This window comes from Saccoglossus kowalevskii, chromosome 19, assembly GCF_978046115.1.
Source record: "Saccoglossus kowalevskii chromosome 19, keSacKowa6.1, whole genome shotgun sequence".
In the NCBI taxonomy this organism is placed as follows: Eukaryota; Metazoa; Hemichordata; class Enteropneusta; family Harrimaniidae; genus Saccoglossus; species Saccoglossus kowalevskii.
In genome coordinates, this window is record NC_140659.1 from 20,568,257 (window position 1) to 20,583,317 (window position 15,061).

The 15,061-nt window shown below is 39.1% G+C and overlaps 1 protein-coding gene and 1 long non-coding RNA gene across 5 annotated transcripts in view; one reads left to right on the forward strand and one right to left on the reverse strand.

The window, feature by feature from the left end:
- Positions 1–15,061, forward strand: part of LOC100368290 (uncharacterized) — a 68,918-nt gene that overhangs the window by 47,735 nt on the left and 6,122 nt on the right. For 2 of the 4 annotated variants that reach the window (XM_085493857.1, XM_085493858.1), the window contains exons 2-3: positions 13,510–13,746; positions 14,364–14,546. In XM_085493857.1, the coding sequence (XP_085349983.1) occupies positions 13,510–13,746; positions 14,364–14,546 (420 nt within the window). Of the gene's footprint in view, positions 1–1,659; positions 1,979–11,435; positions 11,598–13,509; positions 13,747–14,363; positions 14,547–15,061 lie in introns of those variants that run through there. The other 2 variants (XM_085493859.1, XM_002737293.4) reach the window with 2 other exon arrangements.
- Positions 7,990–8,650, reverse strand: LOC144356729 (uncharacterized). The gene is made up of 2 exons (XR_013421501.2): positions 8,507–8,650; positions 7,990–8,229 (listed from the first exon to the last, which is right to left on the reverse strand). It is a non-coding gene; the product is annotated as an uncharacterized LOC144356729 (long non-coding RNA).

The window sequence follows — 15,061 nt, forward strand, 5'->3', positions numbered from 1 at the left end:
ATGTTGGGTGCCTGAAGTATGTCCTGGTTTTTGTTTTTCACTCATGTTAACGTTTTTTTTTAAATCGGATCGTTTTGCGGCCATTTTTAGTCACTGACATGCATTTTTCATTTGGGTACGCAGGGGTTTTCTAGAAAAAAAAATGCAAGAGGGAGCTTTGCAATTCATCGGCGCCACTAAGTGGGGGAGATAGGGTTCTCTCTACCAGGGTGTGGAGTTTTTGATAATAAGTTAAAATGGAGCATTCTATGGCTTCCTTGAAATTACTATCAGACAGGTCACAGTTGAAGAATGTGGCCACATGTGATCCCTGGTCAATCAGAATGTTATGGTTGCCAGAGGATCTGCTCCACAGGGTAAGGGGGCGCACGGCCATCGCACGAGGGCGATGTGCCCCTGTTCCCTTGTTTAAACAAATCCCTGGTATACTAGTTTATCTTAGATTGTACTGAGTTACTGATGTATGCTCTGTTTTGTTGTTGTTGTTTATTTTACGTTGGTCTTCTTGGAGTCTTCCCAGACATGCTTTGACCATAGACCCTCCTCTACTGGAGGGTCTATGCTTTGACCGATATGGCTCAGAGTTGACACAGTGACAGGTCATAATAGTTGACATGTGCATATCAAGTTTTTTTTCCATGATCGGATTGTTTTTGAATTTAAAATGAAGAATAATCATAATTTTGAGGATTTGGTATGATATTTGAACATGAACGATTTTCTACAAGCCTGAATGCTTTGATACTTGGTGTATATGTACCTTGGGTAGACCTCTCTTAGATTTGTTCATTTCATGATGATATCTTCATTCCTCTAATTTTGATGAATATTTTTGAAATTTTTGGTAAAAGGTGATATTTTCCACTTCTTGTTGAAAACCGCAAGTCTGATTGTTTTGATACTATACATTTTGTTCATGTTCTAATGATATCTTCTGTTCTTTAATTGAAATGTGCATTGCTAACAGCGGAGCTATCTCAGCCGAGAGGCTGCTTGTTTCCATTTAAAATAGCCAACTGGTGACGATTTACTTTCTTGTGTTTTTGAAGTATGCGCTTCCGAACTCAGTATCCCGGACATACCTAGATAAACATTTCAACAACCTTTGTACGTGTATATCATGACACATATTTGCACGTGTAGTCAGTTTGTCATCCTGCCAAAGATCCCTGCTGGCACCAGGTGATTTAAAATGCTTTACAATTATGCAATATGAAATGTCTGGCACAGTGTTATTTTCAAACTCACGGAAGGTCTGAAATGTTAAAGGACGACAGACATCGTGCCGCGTCCTGTTCGATATGGGACTCATAGCGACGTATACAACGCGTGTAAAATACATTGTTTATTTACATGAAATTCGTACACGCGCTGCACGACGACCACCGCGCTTTAACCACAGAGACTGTGTCATACATGACTTGTTTATCATAATTTATATTGGCCCGGGTTCATGTTCTGATCACTTACATATTGTATATTATTTTATATTACCGCAGACACCAACGGTGTGTCGTTACAATGCTGGAAACCAGTTTTTATAATAAGGGGTGATTTCAATGACACGCATGCGCTTTATTGTTCATGTAAATTCCCCTGCCATTACACTGTTCAGTATAACCTTGTGACGTCATTGATAACGACCCTGGAAACTTAAAAATAGATCAAATTCGCAGTGTCGCCGTACGATTGCCAGTGTGGAGTTAGGAGGGTAGGGCAGTAGCCCGCATACCCGGGAGTCCTAGCCGCAGGCGATGGAAACCTAGAAAACCGGGTCGAATGTGCCAAGCGGCTAGGACTCGGTGAGTTCACTCAAATACTACTACATGAGAGGAAGCTTGTTTTGAATGCGGACTGTGTCTTCTAAGGTCACCGTGTCAACGTATCTATCAACTCAGATAATCGTGAATTCAACTATTACGCGTTTATTAATTCACTGGCGATTACAGGATAAAATGAATTTACGCATGGAATTAAGGTGAGGAGCGATTATTTTTTCGTAATTAATATCAAACGATTTGTTATTTAGTCGTATGTAGGCACCAGACAAAGGTGCATTTTTTCAAATTTAATGTGCCATCAAAAAGTACATTGACACGATGGTGATTGCCCACGTAAAACGTACCGATATGTCTATGCACCGACGTCTTGTTGTCGTCGTGTTGTGTCGTTTCTTGTCGAAACGGCTAATTATCATAAATTGCGTTCATAAACACGAGTCGTGAACGTGGACATACCCTGTTCAGTGCGTAGTGTAAACGCTGCTGTTTCACGGGATTGTGGAATTTAACGTTTCCTGTGTCGATGAAAAAGAACTTATGCAAAGTTCAAAGCCAGAGTATTGAAAAACGTGCCCACCAAAGCTCGCGACAAGTCAGTGTCACGTGACCTTGATTCATAAAAGACAAAGAAGTGAAAGTTCCGTTTGCAGTACTAGTATAACGGAAAATTCCATGCCGAGCTTGAAGTTATGTCCATACTTGTTTTAACTTTTAGACAAACATTTGTTGTGGTGTAATGATGTAATGTATCGTGCCGTTGTGTATACTAGTTTTACTACTATTAAACTAAAACTTCCCAGACTGTTTTGTAAGGTGAAGGTTGGTGGAGAAATCATGCGCATGCGCGTTAGTTAAAAAAGTGCGGTATGGAAATCTAGTCGGTGTATTCAGGTCATAGGCGCCACTCTTCCCAAACATGTATAAATACTAGTAGTAGAAATACGAAGCAGGTAGTTTTTTACATCTTCGTTAGTTCGTACCACCATGTGCACGCATGCGCAGTATGAGAAGTTTCTCGGACCCCATGGAAACGACGGCAAAATTATCATTACCCCAGACCATTCGTCCCGGTGTTATCGCTATCGCCACACGAGACTCCAGCTTGTCTCCTATACAATTTGACTGCGCACATCCAGAAAGTAGATGTAGCTGTGATTGGTGGAATACTAATGAGTTGAGTGTCAATCAAACGCCCACGCTATCTTTAGTAAACAAAATCACGTGACACGCGCCATTTTAGTTTTGATTAGTTCATCGGATCTGAGTGGTCGGGCAGGCGATTTCAAGGCAGCACGCTTAACCCTTTCGTTCACAGGTTGGGAGATATTAGAATGACTGACAATTTCACGCCACTGTTTTACATTATTGGCGGATTTTTCTGCGCTATCAATCTTTCTCTTACAAACTAGACATAGATGAGACGACAGAGTCGTTCCTTTCACAACGTCGCACTGGATCAAATTGGAAAGACGATTTCCATAAGTTATCCCTCCTGCTTTTCCTGGCTTGAATAAATTCACACACGACACACGAAATTCAACACAGTCTACAATAGTCGTCCGCAACAATATGTATGTATTTCTTCGGTGTACTGATGCACGAATGCACCGTGACACGGTGTTTCTCGGGTGTCGCCATCGCTGAGAATGCCGCCGGCGCAATTTTTCACCCAACTCGCGATTCTGTTTTGCAACATTTTATCAATATTCCCTTTGACAAAATCGCCGACAAAAGCACCGCTTTGCTGATCTTTTGTTCTATAATTCTTAATGCAAACACCGACCCTAGTAGTAATTAGTAACGTCGCCTAGTACATATGAACGGTCGTCATTGCAAATCGAACATCCTTTTGAAATTTGGACGTCGGGCAGGCGATTTCAAGGCACCGCACTTAAATATTAGCAACATATTTTTCTGAGCGGTTGTTTATTCTCTTTCAAACGAGACATAAATGTGACGACATAGTCGATCCCTTATCCACCGCTAAGAATGCCGCAATGTTTCGTTCGTTTTGCAACATGCCACAAATCGTCGAAAAAAACACCACTTCGACGGAAGCTTGCGTAATAAGGGGGTTAAAACAAGAAAACAAATGCCATGTTTAATACATATCGACCTGTTTTACTTGCGAAAGATAACGGAACATGAACTCGTTTCGTGCGACTTCGGAACCCGAAGGAACACACCAACAACGTTGAATTTACCCGCTATCTTCCAAATATGGTATATTAATTTATTCAGTTGTTTATTTAGAGTGACGTCCGCGGTCGAATGCGATTGGCTATCGATGTCAGTGCAAAGGTCATATGAATATTAAAATTAAGTGGGCGGAAGGAAAATTGTATAGGAGACAAGCTGGAGTCTCGTGTGGCGATAGCGATAACACCGGGACGAATGGTCTGGGGTAAATTATCATCCGTGATGTTTTCATTTTCCAATCTCGGTTGATATCTTTTTGTTTGTTTACATGGCAGCATGTATCTTTAAAAGTAAACTGATTTTTCGCGACTTTGAACCTTATACGTGACCTGGTTATTGTTAGACACGGTTGGCTTGATAAGTTAACGCAACCTCCGGCGCAATTAAAGCAGCAACCGGAAATACGAACACGCATTATTCTGATAGAGTAAGATGAATAGGTTGTAACCTGAGCCTTCTGCTTTGTGTTGGACCGGCGCCGACTAATTTGTAACTAGACCAGGTCCTTTACTATTCAAAAATATATCGACTAACAGATATGTGTTTAAATTCGCGTGTGTTTTCTTGGGAAATCTACTTTGAAAAGACGCCGTGTAGATTTTGTAATTGTGTCCTAAATAAATGAATACATGTATATTGTTGAAACTTAAAACTTAGATATATTATCAAATTCAATGTAACTTCCCGAGTATTGAATCACGCATATTTAAAAAATATAGATGGAAGTGTGGCTTAAACAACGAACATTGGTTTAATGGGCGGTGGTCGTCGCACCACGCATGTGCGAGATATGGGTCACATATAATGGTGGCTTTGACTATTGCGCAAACCACAGTCCCTCTTTTACCCCCATGCTCTAAACCAACGAGTACAGACTGAGACCAAGAAGGTATCACTGGTGTTAATTGGTACAAGTTGCGCCCAGGTTAAAACTCCTACTCATGATTTCATTAAAATGAGCGCATTGGATTGTGGGAAAATCGATGTTTATCAACACATAATTTCGCACATGCGCGGCGCGACGACCACCTCCCTTTAACATGAGAGCAAGCACAGGAAAAACAATATTGTTTGTTGAAAATCCAACAGTCATTTATCACAATTTATCACGTCTCGTACTAAAAAGCAAAACCTTGAAATATTAGTACATCATCCAACATAGTACATTTTTGTAAATAGACCGCAAGCACAGTATCACGCGTGCATGTTACATCACAAAACGGTATGCGCGCGCATGCGAAACGCCGTATCTTCGACTTCCGGGAAAGTGGTCTATTGTCGAACGCTGGTGGCGCTTATACTACACGATGATTGAATCAATATATCTAGTGATTTTTAACATTTGATTTCTGAAGGTCGGCACAAAATAAAATGCCGCAATACGCGTTTTATATAAGTCGAAGCAAACTCTTTGACGTAATAATTACGTAAAGTAATAAACATTTCTGTTTGGTTGTGTGTTTTTTTTGTCATTTTGGAAAAAGAAAATCTCTCGAAACATAATTGTTATTGACAGACAAACACATTCCAAGCATCTACTGATTATTGGCGTTGGTGGCGTGCTTACGTCATTCCAAATCAGACGCGCTAAGCCGAGATCAAAAACAAAATTGACGATGTGGAATTTTGAAACTTGGTCTCTCATATGCATTTTGCATGACCCCCAAAAGGTCACACATCCTGGTACATTCTTGAGGCAAAAAGTTATTTTTCACCACCAGATTTAAATACATATCACTGAAGTTAAAAAAGAATCAGGATGTATGACCTTTTAGGGGTCATGCATCATAGTGTTGATCTGTATTGTATAGTATTGATTATTTAACATTTATAGTGCCTGAAAACTAATGATTTTAATGGGCGGTAGTCGTCGCCAAGCATGCGCGAGGTATGCGTCTCATATAAACAAAGATAGCGACTTATGATGACGAGTATAAACTGAGACGTTTACAAGCTTTAATTAGGTATTTTTTTGGTGATTAGAAGGTATCGAAAGAGTCGGTTGCCCAGGTCAAACCTCATACTTGCGATTTCCATTAGAAGAGCGCATTGGATTGTGGGAAAATCAATGTTTGTCAACACATGCGCAGCGCGACGACCATTGCGCTTTAATCCTTATGCAGACATACATTTCAGGTCTGACTATGATTAGAAAATCAATATATATATATATATATACTAATATAGATTTATGTCTAATATATGTGAAATATGTCTAATATTTGATGGAAGAAGAGGGGGTTAGCTAAAAACGATAATTTGCGGTAGTTTTACTACCATCACCCTGTTCAGAATTCTCTGAATAATAATAACTGTAATAATATGTATACAGTATACAGTAAAAAAAAAAAAAAAAATATACAATAATTCTAAAGCTGGGTGTTTCAATCAATTCTTTACAAGTAGTTTCAGGATGGTATGTCAAGGCAGTTTTGTTCTTTACATTCGACCGACGTGAAATATTTGAAACCCAAATTTAGTTTGGACCATACGGTATAATCTTTACTTTTACCTGAAATGACCGTATTGTTACGTGTGTACCCGGGCGTTCACATAAAACAACGCATACAATGATCTGCCGTGAGTCTTTATGTCACACAATGGACGCAGGAATGTGTGTTAGCCTACTCCAAGGAATGGAGGAACTGTGTCTAAAGTGTATTATATCCATTCCTTTTTCTTTGGTTCGGGGCAAATTAATTGGTCTAAAGTGTATTATATCCATTCTTTTTTCTTTGGTTCGGGGCAAATTAATTCAGAGCACCCACGTGACCCATTTTAAACTCGACACGCCTGTGACGTCATACAATAGATGCGATTATTCCTATTGATATGTAAATGATGTGCTCCCCAGTCGTCATGGTATCTGTTTGTATAGCAGCCGGATATTTATTTTATTGTTTTGTAGTCACACAAATCTTGATGCGATATCTCAATTAAAGTAACGCGAGTCTGTTCGGGCTGCCAAGAAACTACTTAAAGTGTCATGGCCCAGAATCGACGACACGCTACAGGTTTTCAGGGCTAACACTCATTGTAGATACCACAGAGAGGCGCTAGAGTTACAACAATGAATTCGATTATTATGAATTGCGTCTTTATTCATAGTCATATAAATAATATATTTTCAAATTACTGTTTTATTATGAATCCATGCTGGAATAATATAACCCATCAGTCAATCCATCGTTTGCGGAATCCTACAAAGAGTTCTTTTCCCAGCGTTCTCAAGGCATCACGACGACGCACTCACAGGAACCGTGACTACCTCCGCGCCCGATATCGTTTCACCTAAAGCTCAAGACGCGACAACCCAATGCGATCCCCTAAGTACTTATCCGTTTACTCTGTACTCAGACTAGTAATACTAGTCTGAGCTCTGTATTAGGACCATGACGGAAGAAATAAACGACGTCGATTCGAGCATTACTTTAAACGCATTGATTATTTACTGAATTTAATAAATTCGCCGTCATTTTCGCTGCATCGTACGAATCGTGCAGTTTCGCGAACTCCGATGCAAGTATAAGCCCACGATGGCCAAATAAACGGGCCCTGAGTTGGCGAAGATTTGTTTTCACTGATAACGAGTGAATTCAACTAAATTGGTATAACAACAGAACTTGTTTCGAAGTTCGCGGGCAAATCCAGGAATTTAAAATCCAGTGTATACACCAAAATATCAAAATAGTGAATTAAATCCAAATGTTTATACTATCATGGGACAGGAAAGTTCCATATTTGTTCATCGCCATGAGGTGATAAAAACGAACACACGTCAGAGGTCAGGACTGGTCTTTCTGTAGTGGTTGCAGTTTCCGCCATCGCCACCAAGACTACGCCTCCGTTTATTTACGTTATCTTCAACGCAATTCACCTCTTAAAAAACGATAACAATTTCCGTTTTCGACTTTGTGAAATTCTTTCGTTTTTATGCAGAAAAATACAGTATTTTTACTAAGTAAGTCCATATTTATTAAAGTTATTGTTCACACATGAGTTGTTGAACACACTACATAGTTTGTAATTTTATTCAGCTTCTTTCAGTCATAATTCAAGACAAATAGAAGGCAAATATATAGAGAATTACTTTTTTTCTGTAACATTCTTGTGTTGCATATGGAAATACATTTCGTTATGACTTATACTTAATATAATTTTCTGAATTATCTTGTAAAAATCTATTTTTTCAGTTTTTTTTTGTCGAAAACGGGAAGTCTTTATCGCAGTGTTTCTTGCTCTCGAATTCCTGTGACAAAAAAAAGTAACACGATAGTTAAAACTTCTTTTGAAAGCACTTACAATTTGTATTAAAGTAAAAAATGTTTCATTCGATTTATCACCGAAATAAAAATGGAAATTACATCGTTTAGTGGCACCGATCACTACCTCAGTGTCGTCCGGTCACGTGATGGTTTGGAGTTTCCTGATAATAACCATGATATCACTTATGGGATATGCCTGCCAGTTTGAATAAAATCGACGGAAGTTAAACACATGTTTGTAAATGTTTATTGTCCACATACATGCTATTTTAAGGATGTACTATGTATGTCATGCTCAGGCCCTGGTTTGTTATATAATGTCGGTATTTTTGTCCCAGGATGCACTTGGTAGTTTCTGTCAAAATAATCAAATAATATGTGATGTGTAGATTGCATAGCATAAACATATTTTTTGTATCGCGGTAACCCAGTTTTCGCGGTAACCCGGTTTTCGATATTTATACTCTCACATAATATTTTATTTTATTAAAAACAACAAACAAGAGACTGTATGCAAATCCATATAAGCATCATACTATATAATATGGACACTGTGGTCTGTAAACCAACAATGGTTTACAACATAATTTATAGATTTTGTCAACTTGAACGGTCAATAGAACTCAGTCTGAGAACTGATTAGCCCAACTAAAATACACCGTAGTACTACAGGAAAATGTGAACCGCCAATGCCCCAAAAAACTGGGTTTGACTTGTTCGAATGCCCTGCAATCACTGAATTTTTTTCGCGGGACAGTATCTGGGGGGGGGGGGTTAAAAATTTATATCATGTTGTTTTTCGACATTTCTTTAAATGTATTGTCAATATGATATATTATACTCAATACGCACACCGCCATTCCATACGACAATATAATTTTGCAATCCGTGTACGATTGAATTCGTAATTTGAGACAATGCGCTCTTTCGCTGGACGAGGTCGACAAACTGATCTATATTTACTAGTATATATATATCAAACACAATAGCGTAACATTAAATCGGAAGTTTTAGCGGTTTTATTGTTGATTCATTGTGGTTTGGCTTCTATACGTTCTGATTGATACGAGGTGACCACAACAATGGCCAAATTCGCACACTGGTTAGCTAATCATGACGACTACAATAGCAGCGTAGATGTGACGAGGTGTGCCTTAAATCTTCCCACAGGCCCAAGCGTCGATTGATTGGCCGCATACCAATCACTGTATGTCATTTCTAAAACTGTTCTTCCGGTGCTTCTTGTTCCTACTCCTCGTCTTCACCACGTGTTACTTCACGAAACAGTATATTGCCTCATCGTTTTTTAGGGGAGAGGGGTAAATATTACGACAAGTATTGACTAACTTCTCCATCAAATTGAAATATTCACATTAATCGAAGGTAACTAAGCGGTATTGAGGGTACCATTCGGTCATAGCAGTTGATACCTTTACCCCTCGGGACACATAAAAATCACCCCCAGGCTTCACTCCATGATGGTATGAGCCAACTACTAATCGATGTCGTAATTTTTTCCCGACTGAGAATACATAAAGAAGTCGGAATTGCTCCGAGCTATCATATTTTCATCGCTTGTAATATCGCTGATACCCCCTGCCATTAGCGGCATCAAACTCACAACGCGGCAATAGATTTTGCCGCATCAAATGGCTCTCTTGAGATGTACGCGCCGGACTAAAGAGTAACATATTAATAATTACCGATTCATATGCCTACTAATGGACCGGATTCATATCCTGATCTCACTCATTCCCCTCTTTGTTGTCACGTCTTATATTTAAAATGACAGGTGACACTCATTAAAAAGAACCGACCTGTGAGTTTCCGTCAACTTGTCAACGGAATTAGATTTTTAAAAGTTCTTTTTGATAATAAACAAATCACAGGTATCAATAGTATGACAGTTGATTAGGGAAAGAAAAAAAAATAATATTGTTCTTCTTCGTAGAGTAGTTTAAAATCTGACAATGAATAACATGATAAATCACAATAATCAGTTAATAGGAGTGCCTATCACATGAAACATGTGTTACTAGTACATGTATTTCAATCGACGGTAGTTGTATTTTGTTCAAGGCTCGACAAACTGTTGTTCATTGTTTGTTTAATCATAGACTTTAAAAACAGTTCTCTGAAGTATATGGTTTAATTTCCCACTTGCTTGACTCTGCTAGAGGGTCTGTGGTTGCATATTCTCAGTTTCCCGTTTCATGGCGAGGCTATTTTTTTTTTTTTGAATACTGAGCTAAAATGGGGGAAATTTGAGACAAGTGCACTCTGGAATGCTTTAGAAGGAAAAAAACGTCCGAGGCGCATAGTTCAAAATGATGCGCGCGGAAACGAGAAACAGAGATATTTTTTTTTCTCAGCCTTACTATTATGTATTTTTTAATCGTTGTCATTTGTTCTACTGCGTAGGTTGGACCAATAATGTAATTTGCTTGATTATTCCGGTGGTTGCAGTAGCGAGTTTTATTTTGTTAAATAAGTAAACAGTTATCACAATAGCCTGTTTAAATCGACGATTGTTTGGTTCAACCGCAGCTATTGGAACGCGGGAGGTTTTATTTAGCGGCTTTGTGCACCCAGCAAATAATTTCTGGTATGTGTGTTTCGTGACCTTAATTCTCAGGTCGTAACATGACATTGCCCCTAAACTGAACTCCGCATCTTTTCGTGTGAATGCACACCTGAATAACATTGGTACGCTCTATTCTATAGCCGTTGGACAAGTCGAGACGTGAATGTTCAGGAGATACCATTTAATTCGGGGGGCTGGAAGCTACTAGGAGCGTACTCACCGAAGTGACCCACATTCATTACTTACCTCACGTGTCTGTTTGTATTTCGGAGAATTGAATTGAAATTGTTGAGGGTCACGCCAATGTCAACCAATCAGATACTATGTCACGGCGAACCCATTCCATATACGGCAACCGTTTCCATATATGGCAACAACTTAGTGCGCGAGTGCAAAAAAAAGACAAGTCGGTAAATCTTCGGGTAGCTAAAACACAATACTATCCCATGTTTTGTTGTGCGTGGGTGGCAGTAATTGTCCGCCTACGTAGACCGGAAAGAAACAAAAATGTCCAAAGAGAGACTGTGTAAAGCAATATGAATGAATGAATTATGCAAATCAAATAAATCTTAAACGAAGATTTCAGAGTGCTTACCTATACTACCGTTTATACCATCAGCACCCATTTATGTCATACCTGTTGAACGGCAGTGAAACGGATATACGTAAACAGGCCGTGGATGGTATCAAGTTGGCCAGAGCTGTTTAACTTATTCGAGTTTTCGCATTGCATTTATACCGTCCTGTTAGAAAGTAACATGCGCCTCGGTAAGTATACAGCCCGGCATATATACTGGGTCAGCATTCAAAAACTGCACTTCGTAGTCGTGTGTTTTAATACTACAATTGTGCCACTAATTGAATTATGTTGTAGTTGAAAAAAGAAAAAATCAATTACAAATCGATTCTGTATGTTTGCTGTTAGCTTCTACTGTTCAACAACAACCGAAGTTTGTCATTATAACCCAAGATGGCGCCGAATCTACAGTAACTACAACGCCGGATTATTAACGCGTTTTGTCCGAATTTTCTCCGCAGGTGAAACAATTCCGTATATTAACAATGAGGGTTTAAACTGCAAATTCAGCGATTTTGGAGACCCGGGCCTATCTATTTTAATCCTTCGCCGAAACATGACTCATCAAACCTTAGCATGTCGCATGTACAGCCCACGATAGTTTACCAACTTTGAAGTCTGCTTTTCACACAAATCTCCAACTCCCATACCCGTATATTCAACATCTGAACGTCTATTAATCCCGTTATCCAACTCATCAGCGAGTTCAGTGATAAGTCAAAAATATTGAGCGCTATCTACTGCAATGCTTGCCACGTGTTTACCTGTACTTCACCAGGGGGAAATCCCCTTACAATTCCCCTAAGTTGGTGGATGTGACGTCACAGATTGCGGTGCGCGTTACTTATTAACAGTGATGTTTTGATTATATAAATTGATTGGTTTAAATATGTGTTATTATCTAACCACGGCACGAGAAATGACGCGTTTAAGGGCAACCTTTTATGGCAATCAAAGGTGTACTATCCGGACATCATCTTTAATTTATAGCCGCAATTTCATTGCCGTGTCCTGTTTTGTTTTCAAAACAATTAATTGTGTTTGATAAAAATGAGTCGAGAGATATCTCATGTCGCAATGTTTATTTCTTTTATTCGCGAGGGTACAAAAATGAGTCATTCGCTCCGCTAGTTGAAACACGTCTTCGTCTATTGCACGAGAGTTTCGCAACGCACAGTGTATAGGTGAATCATAGCAGGTCACATGTCCACAACACTGATCTATGAATGGCCCAGGCGTATGTATGCAGTCTTTTTTTAATACAATTTCAAATTGTACTCGCCTAGCCGTTTGTGTGTCCGCGATTCAGAGGTAGGGAGAGATTTCATGTGGTGTGCTTTATTTCCATAGCGGGCCGGATACGATACTGGACTTCGTGTGTTCATTGATTGTCCAAGCGTTGGTTCATATTTTTTTATTCATGTAGGTTTTGTTGTTCAAGTTAATAGCGTTATCAGAGAAGCCGGTGTGAGTGTGTGTATATGTGCCTGTAACTGTGTATTCGAGTCTATTTCGATGAATCCATTAACGAGCTAATTAAAATAGAAATTTCCTACTTTCAAACAAGATTTGTGAATTAAAACATTAGATGGCACTATCACCGAGTCGTAAACCTGCATATTCAAACACTTTTTTTTTACACATTGGTACTGTCGGTTATTTTAAACAAATATTTAATCCCTGTTAATTCAATTGATGAAAGTCATCGATCACGCCTACCCTACCAAGTCACAGTGAAATAGGGAACCTTGTTGCCCCATCTAACCTATATATTTAATTATGTTTCAACGTTGACATTGAATACATATCAATTACATGGACGGATGCCCCTATGTACGTGGACAAGTTATTTTACATGTTGCCATAACAAATCGTTACTAAGCCCATGGTTGTTATAGCAATGGTTCAGAAAAAAACACATATAAAATTCACGAAAATGTCACCCGATATTCGAGGCTTGCCTGAGAGTATATTGGATTTGCAATTTGTTGCTACGGCAACCATTCACAAATCTAGTCGCCATCTTGTGCGGTGAAGAAACTGTTTTTGTTTGGAATCGATCATAGAATTTAATATATGTTTTTTGCGTATTTCCCAACCCAGAAGGAATGCCATATATGCCTGTCCAGATGCCGAGCAACGAGAACTCCCAGAAAACCACGGAGAGGCTCCGTATGAGGCCGTGGCTCGAACAACAACTCACATCCGAGACGATTCCGGGACTGAAATGGTTCGACAAAGAAAAGGGATTGTTCAAAATACCATGGAAACACGCCGCACGCCATGGCTGGGATAAAGATAGGGACGCATGCTTGTTTATGCATTGGGCGATACATACTGGTAAGTTGAACCATGGAAGGTACCTTCCATGGTTGAACCGATGAAAGCAAGAAAAAACGGTCGATAAATCGAATAGTTAATTTTCACATTTCACGAGCCGCGATCCATCAATTGAATGACAACTTTAATTATTTATTTCCGTTTATTTCTGGACATAACTGACTTACATTATTCATAAAATATGTCATTTCCCGGCATAAAAAGAAAAACAAATATTTGTCGAAGTTCCAAAAAAGGGGTGAAATTTGGAAGAAGAAAAACTGACAAAAACATTCAATAGTTGTCTTATAAAAATTACTTTTAGTACAGATGAATAGAAACAAAAAAATACTAGTAACAAAGTGCTTCATCGAAGCAATCCTAGTCGTTAAAATTGTTTACGTGGTCTTTTCTCTAGTTTGAAATGAATTTTTAAAGTCTTGGAAACGCCCACGCGATTGAACTCAAAAAAGAGGGAGCATACTTTTGGGCTCTTGAGACTTTGACGAAATAGAGATTCCATTTGGAATTCCCGACTGGGGAGGTGACAGCGTGGCATGGTCAATGACAACAACGACAAATCAACATTACCAATAAGATTTTGGTGTTTATATCATGAGTGACGACTTTTTTTGCAGGCAAGTACAGCCTCTCGAAGGGGGACAAACCAAGACCGAAGACTTGGAAAGCCAACTTTCGGTGTGCCCTGAATTCTCTACCGGACATTCAAGAAGAACCAAGCAAAAGTATAAGGAAGGGAAACAATGCCTTCAAAGTTTACAGGTTGCTGCCGAAAAAAAACGCTGAAAGAAGGAGAAAAGGTGAGCCAGTGTGTGATTATCTCTAAGCGCATTTTAAAAACCCGAATGAAAATTGGTTTCAATTGTCCGTACTTAAAATACTAGTAACCGAGAATCCACTTCGTACTAATTTGTTTACCTATTTTAATTTTGCGGTGGTGGACCGTGGGCAATAGCTGGGTTGCGGCCTCACCTCATCGTCACGTGAGCAATTTGCGTGGGCTTAGAGTTGCGGAGGTGTGAGATCTCGTAACCTAATACAATCAGTTCTACAGTCAGTGCGTTCACCATTTACAAACTCAAGTACCAAGAACTGCGACTAGAACTTTGTTCTCGCATAAATTCGACTCACCAACATCGACATTCCTACAGGAGCACCTCCAGTCAGATCTAGTCATTACACGTAAGGCGGAGAAAACCAATTTAAATAAAGAAATAAGCTGAATAAACGCTAATTACATGGAATTTACAAATGATTATACAAATAAAAGTCGAATCAATTTGGCGTACTCGAAGCCTGATGTGGTGAAGTGGAA